We start from the raw sequence: 13,348 nt of genomic DNA, 5'->3' as shown, positions 1-13,348 counted from the left end.
ATTTTCATCAAGTTTTAACCATTAAATAATGTCGCGCGCAAAACTGCTTTTGATTCCTTCCGCTACTGCGCTTCGGGCGCGGGAATGTCGAAGAGTTCAGCGATTCCCTCGCTGCCCGCGAGGCAGTACTTGAACGCCGTGTGCGCGGGATGATCAAGCGTCACGAAGGGAAGGTCAGCTGGCAAAAGATGAGAAATCAGTTGGGATTCTGGGCAAGATTACGGATAATACTCACTGCTGTACTTCTCAAAGTCGTGCTCCTTAAACCTATTGACTTCCTTATTGCTGTGATTCAGGAGAATTCGCGCTGTATTCTGGCGCTCCTCCAAATCGGACTCATCACTATCATATCCGGGTTCTTTTTTAATCCTCTTCACTTTCCTCGGACGTCCAGGACGTCTCTTGGGCGGGTCTAAAACATCGACTGTACTCTCATCGTCTTTTTTCGCGGGCATTCCGTCAGGTTCACACTTCTCGGCGGGCTCTTTCTTCACGACGACATTGGCAGCTGGTAAGGAGCTCTTTTGTACTAGTGATCTTCCCTGAGCAGTCAGCAGACGCACATCAATCGCCCTCATTTGCGAGGAGATTTGCAAGGCACATTCGGTCTCTTCCGCCTTCTTCCGCAGCGGCACGCACAGCTTCACCTTCTCCGGACACCGCAGCACCATCACTGTGTCCTCCGCGTAGCAATCGCGCAGGTCGTCTCTGGTCACGTAAGCATAAGACTGATTCACGGAGTCGCCAAGGCTGTTCCTCAGGTTCTGCCGCATGAACATGCAGTGCTCCGTGAGCTCATCCTCCTCCTCCTTCAGCTGACTCGCCACGGTTTGCAAGTGCAGCACCCGCCGGTTAGTCGTCGGCGCCTGAACGGATCCTCTGGAAAAGGACACCACATTTGAATCTGCTCCAAATTCCCCCTGCGCGGCAGACTTGCGATAGAGGGCGCCAAGAACCTGAGGCGCTGGCGGCCAGACTGAAAATTCTTTTTGCAACAAAAATGCTCATTGTACGACACTCACCGCCACCGGATGCTATTTTTGCTCTGCTTCTCGATCAAACCCACACCCTCCAGGACATTCGTGATGTCGTAGATCCGCCTCTTCTGCTGCACGCACAGCACTTCTGCCGCCTGCAAAAACATGTTCAAAACATGGCTGATTCGCGCGACTCCTGCATCTCCCCACTTTCCGCCCAATTCAAACACCAACGCCACGAGGAGCTCATGCACGCGCCTTCGTGCAGCCGCACGATACGACCAGGCGCCCCCATAAAGCGCGCCACGGCGACCGTTCAAGGTGATTGCCAAGAAAAACTTACATGTCTCAAATCCAGTGTTCCATCGTGACTGTCACGCAGGAGTTCCACAAAACGCTTCGTCAGCAATCCCAGGGACTTGTCATTGCGTTTGAACTCAAAGGAAGCCTCGTTCATCTTCAGCAGCAGCGATAAAAGGGAGTTTTAGAAAAATAGTGACAAACTTTTTAACCCTGCCGCCATTGAAGTATTGCCAGGTGGCAGCTGTCACAGTTTCGCCTTAAGGTGGCGCTCCAAGCAAAGCCGCGCTTTTCAAAAATGAATCACGAATATTCTTTTGGATTTTGTCTTGGATTTTATTAACAATATAATTCATTAAATGACCCAGCTGTTAAAACATTTCCCCAAAGGGTTTGATAGTCAGCTCGTGAATTTGAACGTGGGGAGGAGTTCCCAGGATGTACATAATACTATTCGATACATCCTCGGGCAGGAGATGCGGTCCTAGTTTGATTAAATCCCTGTGCTGTGGCAAGAAGAATTCAGTTCCCACAACTCCAGGACTCACTGAAGTCACTTTGATATGATGTTTGCTCCTGATGAACTCCTGACGATGTATTTCCGTTATGGCAGTCACGGCGAACTTACTTGGCGGATACATATTAATTGAAGGCTGATCGATGTTGCAAAGAACTTTGTGTCCAACTACGCTGTTGATGTGCACAACATGGGAATTTCTGCCGTGCTTTTCCATGGATTTATAAGCTTCGCGAGTGCAGAAAACCAAGCCCATCACGTTGGTGTCGATTATGTCTCGAATCGCCTCAGAGTTGTCCTGGTCGATCAAGGCAGTGTCCCGAATTAGCCCAGCATTGTTGATCAAAACATCAATTCCGTTGAATTTAGCATCGATCAGCTCGAAAACTCTTATGATGTCTTCTTCTTGAGATACATCACACTTCATAGCATGCAAATTCACTCGGAGCTTCTCTGGAATTTGCTTCTTCAGAGCTTCAACTCGTTCTACTCTTCGTGCTAATCCGACTGTTATCATTCCTGCCTTTGCGAGATCCACTGCAACGGCCGCCCCGATACCTGAAAAGCATATTTCTTTACTTATTTATTTGCATCTTTTATTGCAAGATGTAAGATCATTCACCTGAAGAGGCGCCGGTTACAACTGCCACTCGATTCTTCCACTGCTCCATTTCAGAACGAACCACGAAAGCTTCACGATTAAATGGTGAAATGATACTACATTTCTCCAAGTCTGCTCACAGTTTATATAATAGCATGGGAGAGGCTGATTAGATAAGGAAAGCATCGATGTATTGAATGGAGTGTCGATGTTGAATGGAAAAAGTATTGACCAAATTCGGAGGTGTTGCCTTAAATAGTAACAACTTTCCCTGAAATCTTGTCATTTTGTGATACGTAATTTTAAATTTGTGCTCTGTGGACAATTTAATTACGTTAAGATTAGCATGACACATTGAATAATTTAGGTAGTGTGATAAGGGCATTTATGTGATAATGACTTGTAAATTCCATTAATGCTGAGATATGACTTGATGAAATTTTTATGAATGTATATAAATTAATATGAATTTGTATAAATTTATTTGAATTTTATCATATGATTTATATTATATTTTATTTATTCATGATATCCTTTTCCTCGAACACATCACACTTCATAGCGTGCAAATTCAGTCTACTGTCTCTAAAAGTAACCCTTTAAGTGCTGCGACTCTATAGACTCTTTGTGCCAATCCAACAACTATCATTCCTGCTTTCACGAGATTCACAGCGATTACAGCTCCAATTCCTAATGTGAATTTTGTAATAAATAAATACTTAAATGTATGAATTTTACCCGAAAATGCGCCAGTCACAACAGCCCCTCGATTCTTCCACTACTTCTTTGCAAAAGTCGAGGAATAAACTGAACAAACTGAAAATTCTGCGCTAAGTTAAAACTATCTCATCTTCTTGTCTGCTTATATAGTACAGGAAAATGAATAAAATAAGGAAAACATCTGCTGATGTCTGGTTTTTATTGTTCTTGAAAAGTTTTTTCGATATTTTCCAAGTGCATAATTTCGACTAATTTTACTGCCTCTGTTTCTTATTTCATTGACATTAAATTTTAGAAATCCTTATTGTAAGGGGTACAATTTGTGCTGAATTTTTTTTTTTACTTTTCACACATTTATTCCGGAAACATCACAAATCTTGACTCTCACAAAATTGTGGCAAATCCAAATAACTTTACCAAGGTTCTCCAAATGATTTGATGGTCAATTCATGAATTTGCACATGAGGAGGAGTTCCCAGGACGTGAAGAACACTCTGTGAGATGTCTTCAGGCACTAGATAAGGGAGTTTTGATGTGTCATAAGAGTTACGGGTCATTTCAGTCTTCACGAGTCCAGGACTCACTGAAGTCACTTTAATGTGATGCTTGCTCCTGATGAATTCCTGGCGATGAATCTCTGTAATCGCGGTCACAGCGAATTTGCTCGGGCGATATAAATTGGAAGGTGCCACTGCGGGGTTGAATGCAATTTTATGTCCAGAAATGCTGTTAATATGCACAACATGGGAATTTCTGCCGTGCTTTTCCATGGATTTGTAAGCTTCGCGAGTGCAGAAAACCAGACCGAAGACATTCGTATCGATAACTTGTCGAATTTTCGCCGAATTATCATGATCAATTAAGTTGATTTTACTGTGAGCAACTCCAGCATTGTTGATAAGAACATCAATTCCGTTGAATTTAGCATCGATCAGCTCAAAAACTCTTATGATATCTTCTTCTTGAGATACATCACACTTCATAGCATGCAAATTCACTCGGAGCTTCTCTGGAATTTGCTTCTTCAGAGCTTCAATATTTTCTTCTCGGCGTGCCAAACCAACAACTACCATTCCAGCCTTCACCAGATCCACAGCAATTGCAGCTCCGATTCCTGATGTTAAATGAAATATAAAACATCCTTTTCTATTAATCACTTAGGTTAAATACCAGTAGATGCTCCTGTTACAACGGCTGTGCGATCATTCCACTGCTCCATTTTAGAATTTGAAAGGAATACTGAACATCAAAAGGCAAAATTGTTCATTTAATAGGCAGATTAAATAACACAGAAGAGGCTGATTAGATAAGGAGAATATCTGATAATATTTTATTATGACTTTATCTTGAAGAGTGTTTATATCAAATACAGCTTAAATTTGAAGAGAGAATTCCTCTAAATTACATTTCTTCTCCAAATGGTTTGATAGTCAGTTCGTGAACTTGAACGTGAGGAGGAGTTCCCAAAATATACAAAACGCTCTTAGACACGTCCTCAGGCAAGAGATGCGGTCCTTGGGCAACCATATCCTTGATATCCTTCTCAAAAATATCAGTTATAACTGCTCCAGGACTCACTGAAGTTACTTTGATGTGGTGTTTGCTCCTGATAAATTCCTGACGATGGATCTCCGTTATCGCAGTGACTGCGAATTTACTTGGCGGATACATATTGAAAGACGGATATTCAAGCAGACAAAAATGTTGTTGTCCTACAATGCTGTTGATATGTACAACGTGAGAATTCCTTCCGTGCTTTTCCATAGATTTATAGGCTTCTCGAGTGCAAAAAACCAAGCCCATCACGTTAGTGTCGATAACCTCTCGAATTAAAGATGAATTATCCTGATCAATCAGAGCAGTTTGACGAATGATACCAGCATTATTGATCAGAACATCAATTCCGTTGAATTTGGCATCGATCAGCTCAAATGTCCTTATAATTTCCTCTTCCTCACACACATCGCACTTCATAGCATGTAAGTTCACTCGTAATTTTTCCGGTAATTCTTTCTTCAGAGCCTGAACTTTATCAACTCTACGCGCTAATCCGACTGTTATCATTCCAGCCTTTGCGAGATCAATGGCAATTGCAGCTCCAATTCCTATTTAGCAAAAATTCTTTATAGTCTTTAACGGTGTACAAACTAGAAAAGACTTACCTGAAGAAGCGCCAGTTACGACCGCCACTCGATTCTTCCACTGCTCCATTTTATATTCCTTGAAAAAATATGTTCAAAGTCTGTGAAGTTATGATTGATACTGAAATATTTCGGCACCCGGTCACTATTATATAATTTTGGGCACAGATAAGATAAGAAGAAGCCATTCTTTATTACACAATGTGAGTTTGTATTACAAAAAGTGATTTAATAAGGCTCTCCGAAGGGTTTCACGATCAATTCGTGTACTTGAACATGTGGGGGAGTTCCCAAAACGTAAAGGACACTCTGTGCGATGTCTTCTGGTTCGAGAACAGGATACTTAGAGAACACATCCCTGTGTTCCGGCATGAAGATTTCCGTTTTGACCAGTCCAGGACTCACTGAAGACACTTTGATATGACGTTTGCTCCTGATGAACTCCTGGCGATGAATTTCTGTTATCGCAGTCACGGCGAACTTACTTGGAGTGTACATATTATAGGATATGTCATCCTGATAACAGAAGATTTGCTGACCAGCTGTGCTGTTGATATGTACAACATGTGAGTTTCTTCCGTGCTTTTCCATTGACTTATAGGCTTCACGAGTGCAAAAAACTAAGCCAAAAACATTTACGTCCATAACTTCTCGAATTGGCACAGAATTGTCTTTGTCAATTAAATCCGTCTGGCGAATAATGCCAGCATTGTTGACTAGAACATCGATTCCTTTAAATTTGGAATCAATTCCATCGAAGACGCTGATGATATCGTCTTCCTTGGTGATGTCGCATTTCACAGCGTGAAGATTTCCCTGAAGATGAGCCGGAAGATCCTTCTTCAGAGCTTCAACTTTCTCAGCTCTCCTCGCCAATCCTACAGCTATCATTCCGGCGTTGACGAGAGTTTTAGCAATGGCAGCTCCAATCCCTACGATTTGTGATTAAAACATCAGCTGATGTTGATATTTCTTTAGGCGTTTTTTACCTCCGGAAGCTCCCGTCACAACAGCAACTCGATTTTTCCACTGCTCCATAGTTCACGCACAAAATCTCTCCTCGTAGAAGTCGGAAATACAACTGATTCCTCTGAGAATCTTTCTTGTTTAATATACTCACTTATAGAAATGTATTCTCTCTCTCTCTCTCTCTGAACTCTATTTCTGAACATATGTGATATTTATTTTACATGTATTTCCACTTAATGTATGCGATGGTATTATATTATCTTTGCTTTTTATTGGCTCACTTTATTTGCTATGTCAAGTTCATGGGCCTTAGAATACACAGACAGCTTATTTGGTAATACAGTGATAAGGCAGAAGAACGAACTGTGTTTCTTTTTACTATAAAGCATGCATATTGGATTGTGTAAATACAATGTAGGCAGAAATTATGAGAAAAACGACAATATTTGAAGAATTTAGTAAGACTCGCCGAATGGCTTAATAGTCAATTCATGCACCTGAACATGGGGAGGAGTTCCCAAAACATAAAGGACACTCTGAGATACATCTTCTGGTTCAAGAATGGGCAGTTTGGAAAGCATTTCTCTGTGTTCTGGTATGAAAATTTCCGTTTTCACAAGTCCAGGACTCACTGAAGTCACTTTGATATGGCGTTTGCTCCGGATGAACTCCTGACGGTGGATTTCCGTAATCGCGGTCACTGCATATTTGCTCGGAGGATAAATGTTGATTGAGGGCTGTTCGATATTGCAGTAAACTTGATGTCCTGCAATACTGTTGATATGAACAACATGAGAATTTCTTCCGTGCTTTTCCATTGATTTGAAGGCTTCTCGAGTGCAGAAAACCAGGCCCATCACATTTGTGTCCATGACTTCACGAATGATGTCTGAATTGTCTTTGTCAATCAAAGCGGTATCACGATAAACACCGGCATTATTCACTAGCACATCAATTCCATTGAATTTCTCATGGATTCGGGCAAAGACGCTCACAATTTCCTCTTCTTTGGTAATATCGCACTTGAAAGCGTGCAAATTGTGTATCAATTCTGGCGAAAGATCATTCTTCAGAGCTTCAATTCTCTCCACTCTTCTTGCCAATCCAATTGTGATCATTCCCGCCTTCACGAGATCTTTGGCGATCGCAGCTCCGATTCCTAATGAATGCCAGACAATCCGCAGTGGCTTAATAAATGAATGAACTACCTAAAGTTGTTTTGACTTACCTGATGAAGCGCCAGTCACAATAGCAACGCGATTCTTCCACTGCTCCATCTTTTTTCTGTGTACGAACACTTAAACTGATGAAATCCGAAATCCAACTGAGTTCTTCCTCTCTCAAACATTCTGGTAAAAGCAGATATTTCTGAGTAGACAAAAAAACTTATATAACAACTTGCTCAAGGTTAGTAGGTCAAACACCTAGTAAAAAATGCTAGCCGAAATGAATATGTGGACGGGTGAGTAAATAAAATCTTCACACAAAATGATTTGACCAAAGAGCTTATATTCAAACTCAAATAGATTTACTCGTGAATGTATTTGTAAGCAGATTACTCCGTTGTTTGGTTGACTAATACTTTTGGCCACAAATTTGTAATGTTACACAGTTTTGAATTTTGAGTTTTTTGTCACATTTCGTGCATTTGGTGATGAAATAAATATGATAAGAATGATTTAAAAATTACAGAATTCTTTTTATTTCTCTGAAATTGTACAAATATATGTATCACTTTGTAGTACATTTGTTTAAAACGTTTCACCAAATGGTTTGATAGTCAAATCGTGGATTTGAACATGAGGAGGAGTTCCCAAAATGTGAAGGACACTCTGAGATACATCTTCTGGTTCAAGAATGGGAAGAGCGGCAAGCATTTCTCTGTGTTCTGGTAAAAATATCTCTGTATTGACCAGTCCAGGACTCACTGAAGTCACTTTGATGTGATGCTTGCTCCTGATGAACTCCTGACGATGAATCTCCGTTATCGCAGTCACTGCATATTTACTTGGAGGATACATATTGTTTGAAGGATATTCAAGCATGCATATAGGTTTTTGTCCTGTAATGCTGTTGATGTGCACAACATGCGAATTTCTTCCGTGCTTTTCCATAGATTTGAAGGCTTCTCGAGTACAAAAAACCAATCCCATCACATTGGTGTCGATTATTTCTCGAATCGGGATGGAATTATCAGCATTGATGAGTTCAGTTTGGCGAATAATCCCAGCATTGTTAATCAGGACATCGATTCCGTCGAATTTTGACGCAATTGAGGCAAACACTTTCACAACTTCATCTTCCTTCGAAACATCACACTTCATAGCGTGGAGATTTCCCTGAAGATGTGCTGGAAGATCCGTCTTTAGAGCCTCTATTCTTTCCACTCTTCTCGCCAATCCAACTGTGATCATTCCAGCCTTGACCAGATCCTTGACGATTGCGGCTCCGATTCCTGCCGACGCGCCCGTCACAACAGCCACTCGATTCTTCCACTGCTCCATTGTGTGGTCTTCACAACTCAGTTCTTCTCTTTAGAATTTCCCCAATACAACTGATCAGTGCGTCGACTCAACATCGCGTTTTATAGTTTTCTATATTATTTACATTATGTACAATATGCTGGCGAGCTTATGATGAAATTTGGATTTGTATTTTGCTGTGTGAGGAGGTTTTTTAAAACACGGTTAATGTATATACATACATATGTCTAGGAAGAACCACACACTTTTTTTTTAATAAAATCCATATAATTCTGTGGGTGGGTCAACACTATTTATTTCTATTCTGTTCTAACGTAGTAACATCACAATCGCGAGCCGAATGGAATAATGATGAGTTCATGGATTTCAACATGAGGAGGAGTCCCCAAGACATGGAGAACACTTTGCGAAACGTCTTTAGACTCAAGAAAGGGCTCTTCAGCTAGCTGTTCCAGGCTTTCTGGTGAAAAGATCTCCGTTTTCACCAGTCCAGGACTCACTGAAGTAACTTTAATATGATGCTTGCTTCTGATAAATTCCTGACGATGAATCTCAGTGATCGCAGTCACTGCATATTTACTTGGAGGATATATATTGTTCGAAGGATATTCAAGCATACATATAGGCTTTTGTCCGAAAATGCTGTTGATGTGCACAACATGGGAGTTTCTTCCGTGTTTTTCCATAGATTTGAAAGCTTCTCGAGTGCAGAATACAAGGCCCATCACATTAGTGTCAATTATCTCTCGAATCGGGATCGAATTATCAGCATTGATCAGTTCCGTTGATCGAAAAATTCCAGCATTATTAATAAGAACGTCAATTCCCTTGAATTCTCTATCGATCCAATCAAACACTTCAACAATTTCATCTTCCTTGGTGATGTCGCACTTCACAGCGTGAAGATTTCCCTGAAGATGAGCCGGAAGATCCTTCTTTAAAGCCTCGATTTTCTCTAATCTTCTTGCCAGTCCAATCGTTATCATTCCTGTTTTTACCAAATCTTTGGCAATGGCAGCTCCAATTCCTGAGGAAGCGCCCGTCACAACAGCCACTCGATTCTTCCACTGCTCCATTTTCTGTTAAACTCTTAGAATTCCCAAAAGCAACTGACTAGTTCGTCAACTCGATATCACATTTTATAGTTTGCGCTTAGTCACTGGGTGAGATGTGATTAAAATTTAGTGCGTCAAGTTAGTCTTTTACTGCGTAAGAATTGTTTCTTTAGTCGTGTTTATTGTACAAGAAATTACACATTTTTTATAAATTAGATTCACTGAATAAACACTATTAGTTTGTATCTGGTAATGATTTACAAGCATGTTTCAAGAAATCTATTATCATACAATGCAAAAACAAAATACGTTAAAAGAGTTAATACAAATAATCATTTTTCAAAATCGTTCTCCGAAGGGTTTTATGATGAGTTCATGAATCTGGACATGAGGAGGAGTTCCCAGAATATAAAGGACACTCTTAGAAATGTCTTCAGGCTGAAGAAAGGGAATTTCTCCATATCTTTCTCTGTAATCGCCAGGAACAATTTCAGTTTCCACAGCTCCTGGACTTATTGAAGTCACTTTGATGTGGCGTTTGCTCCTGATAAATTCCTGACGATGAATCTCTGTTATTGTAGTCACAGCATGTTTGCTGGCAGGATAAATGTTGTGCGAAGACTGTTGCATATTGAAAGGAATTTGATGTCCTGCAATGCTGTTGATATGAACAACGTGTGAGTTTCTTTCATGCTTCTCCATAGAATTAAAAGCCTCCCGAGTGCAAATAATTAAGCCTATCACATTTGTGTTCATAACTTCTCGGATTGGCCCTGAATTGTCCTTATCAATTAAGGAAGTTTCTCTAAATACTCCTGCACAATTGATCAGGACGTCGATTCCATCGAATTTAGCATCAATCAGATCGAATGTCCAAACAGTGTCTCCTTCATCACAGACATCGCAATACATTCCGTACAAATTCTCTCTTAATTCCTCTGGAAGATCCTTCTTGAGAGCCTCGATTTTATCAACTCTTCTCGCCAATCCAACCACTATCATTCCAGCTTTCACGAGATCCATAGCGATTGCAGCTCCGATCCCTGATAAGCATAATTTATTTTCGAATATGGCTCATTCATTGCACTATCTTACCTGAAGAGGCTCCCGTCACAACAGCAGTTCGATCCTTGTACTGCTCCATTTCTTATCGCCCCTGAACTAACGAAAGCCAAGAATCCAACTGAATCTTATTCTCCCCTGCTCATATTGAGCATTCTGGTGAAATACCATATCTGTTTCATATAATAACTCTTTGAGAGTGTGTCGTGGACTAATCACTGTTATGTAAAAAATATATACAGCCGAAAATAAAAACGAGAGTGTGCGAAAAGAAGTCAACACATTGATTTTGTGAGAATGTTATGTGCTGAAGGTCAAACCTAATGTAATGTTTCTGACCATGACAGAGATAATTTTGACACCTAAAGAAAACTCTTGTAATTTGACTAATAATTAGCTTTTTTTTTATTAAAATTTGTCACAAATCTTTTAAACCATTTCACCAAATGGTTTGATGGTCAATTCGTGTATTTGGACATGAGGAGGAGTTCCCAAAACGTGAAGAACACTCTGCGATACGTCTTCGGGCTCAAGGTAAGACATTTTAGAAATAAATTCCAACTGTTGAGGAAGGAAGATTTCCGTTCGAACGAGTCCAGGACTCACTGAAGTCACTTTGATGTGATGCTTGCTCCTGATGAACTCCTGACGATGAATCTCCGTTATCGCAGTCACTGCATATTTACTTGGAGGATACATATTGTTTGAAGGATGTTCAAGCATGCAAATGGGCATATGTCCGGCAATGCTGTTGATGTGCACAACATGAGAATTTCTTCCGTGCTTTTCCATGGACTTGAAAGCTTCTCGAGTACAAAAAACCAATCCCATCACATTGGTGTCGATTATTTCTCGAATCGGGATGGAATTATCAGCATTGATGAGTTCAGTTTGGCGAATAATCCCAGCATTGTTAATCAGGACATCGATTCCGTCGAATTTTGACGCAATTGAGGCAAACACTTTCACAACTTCATCTTCCTTCGAAACATCACACTTCATAGCGTGGAGATTTCCCTGAAGATGTGCTGGAAGATCCGTCTTTAGAGCCTCTATTCTTTCCACTCTTCTCGCCAATCCAACTGTGATCATTCCAGCCTTGACCAGATCCTTGACGATTGCGGCTCCGATTCCTGCCGACGCGCCCGTCACAACAGCCACTCGATTCTTCCACTGCTCCATTTTTTCAATGAAATTCACGATATTCACAATAACTTCTTGGAGTTTCTTAACCAAGTTCTTAACTCAACTGACCATTGTGATGTTCGGTTGTCGAGTTTTATAGTTTATGTCTTATATACTTAAATAGTGATGATATTTCAGTTTGTCTATATACATGTATTGCTCAGACACTGAAGAGGAAGTGTGTAAATAAGATTATTGTCCGCTTCTAGAATGAGAAGATTTTTTTCTAAACGAAATATTGATATAATTTGAAGCTATCTCGTAATAGTGAATGATTTTTTAAGTGTTTCGCTTTGCATGTCATTCTTGTGGTAAATAAGCATCAATTAAGAGTAATACTTGCGAGTCATGGGAATGATTCAACAAAATATTTACCACTATCTATGTGTTGTATTTCTTTTAATAAGTTTGCAGGTTTATAAAGTGTTAAAACTCTTCTCCGAACGGTTTAATAGTCAACTCATGGATCTGAACGTGGGCAGGAGTTCCCAAGACGTGAAGTACACTCTGTGAAACGTCTTCAGCTTCTAGATAGGGCCATTTCGATAGTTCATAAAATGCTGCAGGAGCTATTTCTGTCCTTACAAGTCCAGGACTCACTGAAGTCACTTTGATATGGCGTTTGCTCCTGATGAACTCCTGTCGATGGATTTCCGTTATCGCAGTCACTGAATATTTTGTTGGACCATAAATGTTCAGTGATGGAAATTCAAGTTTGCAGAAGATCTGATGTCCTGCAATACTGTTGATATGAATAACATGAGAATTTCTTCCATGTTTATCCATTGATTTAAAGGCTTCTCGAGTGCAAAAAACCAGGCCCATCACATTTGTGTCCATGACTTCTCGAATTAGGGATGAATTGTCTTTCTTAATTAAATTTGTCTGTCTAGAAATTCCAGCATTATTGATTAAGACGTCGATTCCATTGAATTCTCTATCGATCCAATCGAACACCTTAATAATTTCATCTTCCTTGGTGATATCGCACTTCACAGCGTGAAGATTTTGTTGCAGATCGGCTGGAAGCTCTTTCTTTAGTGCCTCGACTCTTTCTGATCTTCGTGCCAGTCCAATCGTTATCATTCCTGCTTTTACCAGATCTTTGGTAATCGCGGCTCCAATACCTGAGGTTGATAAGAGTCTTTTAACCTATTGCGAACACTAAATCACTCACTTTCTCACCTGCAGAAGCGCCAGTCACGACAGCCACTCTATTCTTCCACTGCTCCATTCCGTTCCTAAAGACCTGATGCTTTTGTGACACACAAAAAGAAACTGACGCTTTACAATGTCATTCCCAAAGTTTATATGTTCATTTTTTATCAAGAAAAGATA

At 40.4% G+C, this 13,348-nt stretch overlaps 11 protein-coding genes across 11 annotated transcripts; all 11 read right to left on the bottom strand.

The window, feature by feature from the left end:
* Nucleotides 1-36: 36 nt before the first annotated feature.
* Nucleotides 37-1,511, bottom strand: LOC132257349 (transcription factor E2F5). The gene is made up of 4 exons (XM_059754212.1): nt 1,321-1,511; nt 1,023-1,132; nt 236-879; nt 37-178 (listed from the first exon to the last, which is right to left on the bottom strand). Exons 1-4 carry the CDS (start codon nt 1,432-1,434, stop codon nt 63-65), a joined length of 984 nt encoding a protein of 327 aa, XP_059610195.1. The 5' UTR covers nt 1,435-1,511; the 3' UTR covers nt 37-62.
* Nucleotides 1,512-1,599: 88 nt separating this feature from the next.
* On the bottom strand, nt 1,600-2,486 carry LOC132257825 (farnesol dehydrogenase-like). The gene is made up of 2 exons (XM_059754863.1): nt 2,417-2,486; nt 1,600-2,352 (listed from the first exon to the last, which is right to left on the bottom strand). Exons 1-2 carry the CDS (start codon nt 2,463-2,465, stop codon nt 1,649-1,651), a joined length of 753 nt encoding a protein of 250 aa, XP_059610846.1. The 5' UTR covers nt 2,466-2,486; the 3' UTR covers nt 1,600-1,648.
* Nucleotides 2,487-3,301: 815 nt separating this feature from the next.
* LOC132258080 (farnesol dehydrogenase-like) lies at nt 3,302-4,339 on the bottom strand. The gene is made up of 2 exons (XM_059755185.1): nt 4,286-4,339; nt 3,302-4,229 (listed from the first exon to the last, which is right to left on the bottom strand). Exons 1-2 carry the CDS (start codon nt 4,332-4,334, stop codon nt 3,529-3,531), a joined length of 750 nt encoding a protein of 249 aa, XP_059611168.1. The 5' UTR covers nt 4,335-4,339; the 3' UTR covers nt 3,302-3,528.
* Nucleotides 4,340-4,511: 172 nt separating this feature from the next.
* Nucleotides 4,512-5,433, bottom strand: LOC132258079 (farnesol dehydrogenase-like). The gene is made up of 2 exons (XM_059755184.1): nt 5,278-5,433; nt 4,512-5,220 (listed from the first exon to the last, which is right to left on the bottom strand). Exons 1-2 carry the CDS (start codon nt 5,324-5,326, stop codon nt 4,517-4,519), a joined length of 753 nt encoding a protein of 250 aa, XP_059611167.1. The 5' UTR covers nt 5,327-5,433; the 3' UTR covers nt 4,512-4,516.
* Nucleotides 5,434-5,445: 12 nt separating this feature from the next.
* Nucleotides 5,446-6,349, bottom strand: LOC132258078 (farnesol dehydrogenase-like). Its single transcript, XM_059755183.1, has 2 exons — nt 6,246-6,349; nt 5,446-6,188 (listed from the first exon to the last, which is right to left on the bottom strand). The coding sequence occupies exons 1-2, from the start codon at nt 6,292-6,294 to the stop codon at nt 5,485-5,487; spliced, it is 753 nt and encodes a 250-aa protein (XP_059611166.1). The 5' UTR covers nt 6,295-6,349; the 3' UTR covers nt 5,446-5,484.
* An 80-nt stretch (nt 6,350-6,429) lies between these two features.
* LOC132258077 (farnesol dehydrogenase-like) lies at nt 6,430-7,573 on the bottom strand. Its single transcript, XM_059755182.1, has 2 exons — nt 7,454-7,573; nt 6,430-7,384 (listed from the first exon to the last, which is right to left on the bottom strand). The coding sequence occupies exons 1-2, from the start codon at nt 7,500-7,502 to the stop codon at nt 6,681-6,683; spliced, it is 753 nt and encodes a 250-aa protein (XP_059611165.1). The 5' UTR covers nt 7,503-7,573; the 3' UTR covers nt 6,430-6,680.
* Nucleotides 7,574-7,976: 403 nt separating this feature from the next.
* On the bottom strand, nt 7,977-9,161 carry LOC132257887 (farnesol dehydrogenase-like). The gene has a single exon (XM_059754932.1). The coding sequence runs from the start codon at nt 8,727-8,729 to the stop codon at nt 7,977-7,979; it is 753 nt and encodes a 250-aa protein (XP_059610915.1). The 5' UTR covers nt 8,730-9,161.
* Nucleotides 9,032-9,784, bottom strand: LOC132258499 (farnesol dehydrogenase-like). The gene has a single exon (XM_059755830.1). It carries the CDS (start codon nt 9,782-9,784, stop codon nt 9,032-9,034), a length of 753 nt encoding a protein of 250 aa, XP_059611813.1.
* A 235-nt stretch (nt 9,785-10,019) lies between these two features.
* Nucleotides 10,020-11,078, bottom strand: LOC132257846 (farnesol dehydrogenase-like). Its single transcript, XM_059754885.1, has 2 exons — nt 10,859-11,078; nt 10,020-10,806 (listed from the first exon to the last, which is right to left on the bottom strand). Exons 1-2 carry the CDS (start codon nt 10,905-10,907, stop codon nt 10,103-10,105), a joined length of 753 nt encoding a protein of 250 aa, XP_059610868.1. The 5' UTR covers nt 10,908-11,078; the 3' UTR covers nt 10,020-10,102.
* Nucleotides 11,079-11,214: 136 nt separating this feature from the next.
* LOC132258903 (farnesol dehydrogenase-like) lies at nt 11,215-12,007 on the bottom strand. Its single transcript, XM_059756441.1, has one exon. It carries the CDS (start codon nt 12,005-12,007, stop codon nt 11,255-11,257), a length of 753 nt encoding a protein of 250 aa, XP_059612424.1. The 3' UTR covers nt 11,215-11,254.
* A 419-nt stretch (nt 12,008-12,426) lies between these two features.
* LOC132258904 (farnesol dehydrogenase-like) lies at nt 12,427-13,287 on the bottom strand. Its single transcript, XM_059756442.1, has 2 exons — nt 13,196-13,287; nt 12,427-13,137 (listed from the first exon to the last, which is right to left on the bottom strand). The coding sequence occupies exons 1-2, from the start codon at nt 13,242-13,244 to the stop codon at nt 12,437-12,439; spliced, it is 750 nt and encodes a 249-aa protein (XP_059612425.1). The 5' UTR covers nt 13,245-13,287; the 3' UTR covers nt 12,427-12,436.
* Nucleotides 13,288-13,348: the final 61 nt, after the last annotated feature.

The sequence above is a fragment of the Phlebotomus argentipes genome, unplaced genomic scaffold, assembly GCF_947086385.1.
Source record: "Phlebotomus argentipes unplaced genomic scaffold, Phlebotomus argentipes genome assembly scaffold_4, whole genome shotgun sequence".
NCBI lineage: Eukaryota > Metazoa > Arthropoda > Insecta > Diptera > Psychodidae > Phlebotomus > Phlebotomus argentipes.
Note: the sequence above shows the minus strand (reverse complement) of the source record. Positions and strands in the feature narration are given on the sequence as shown.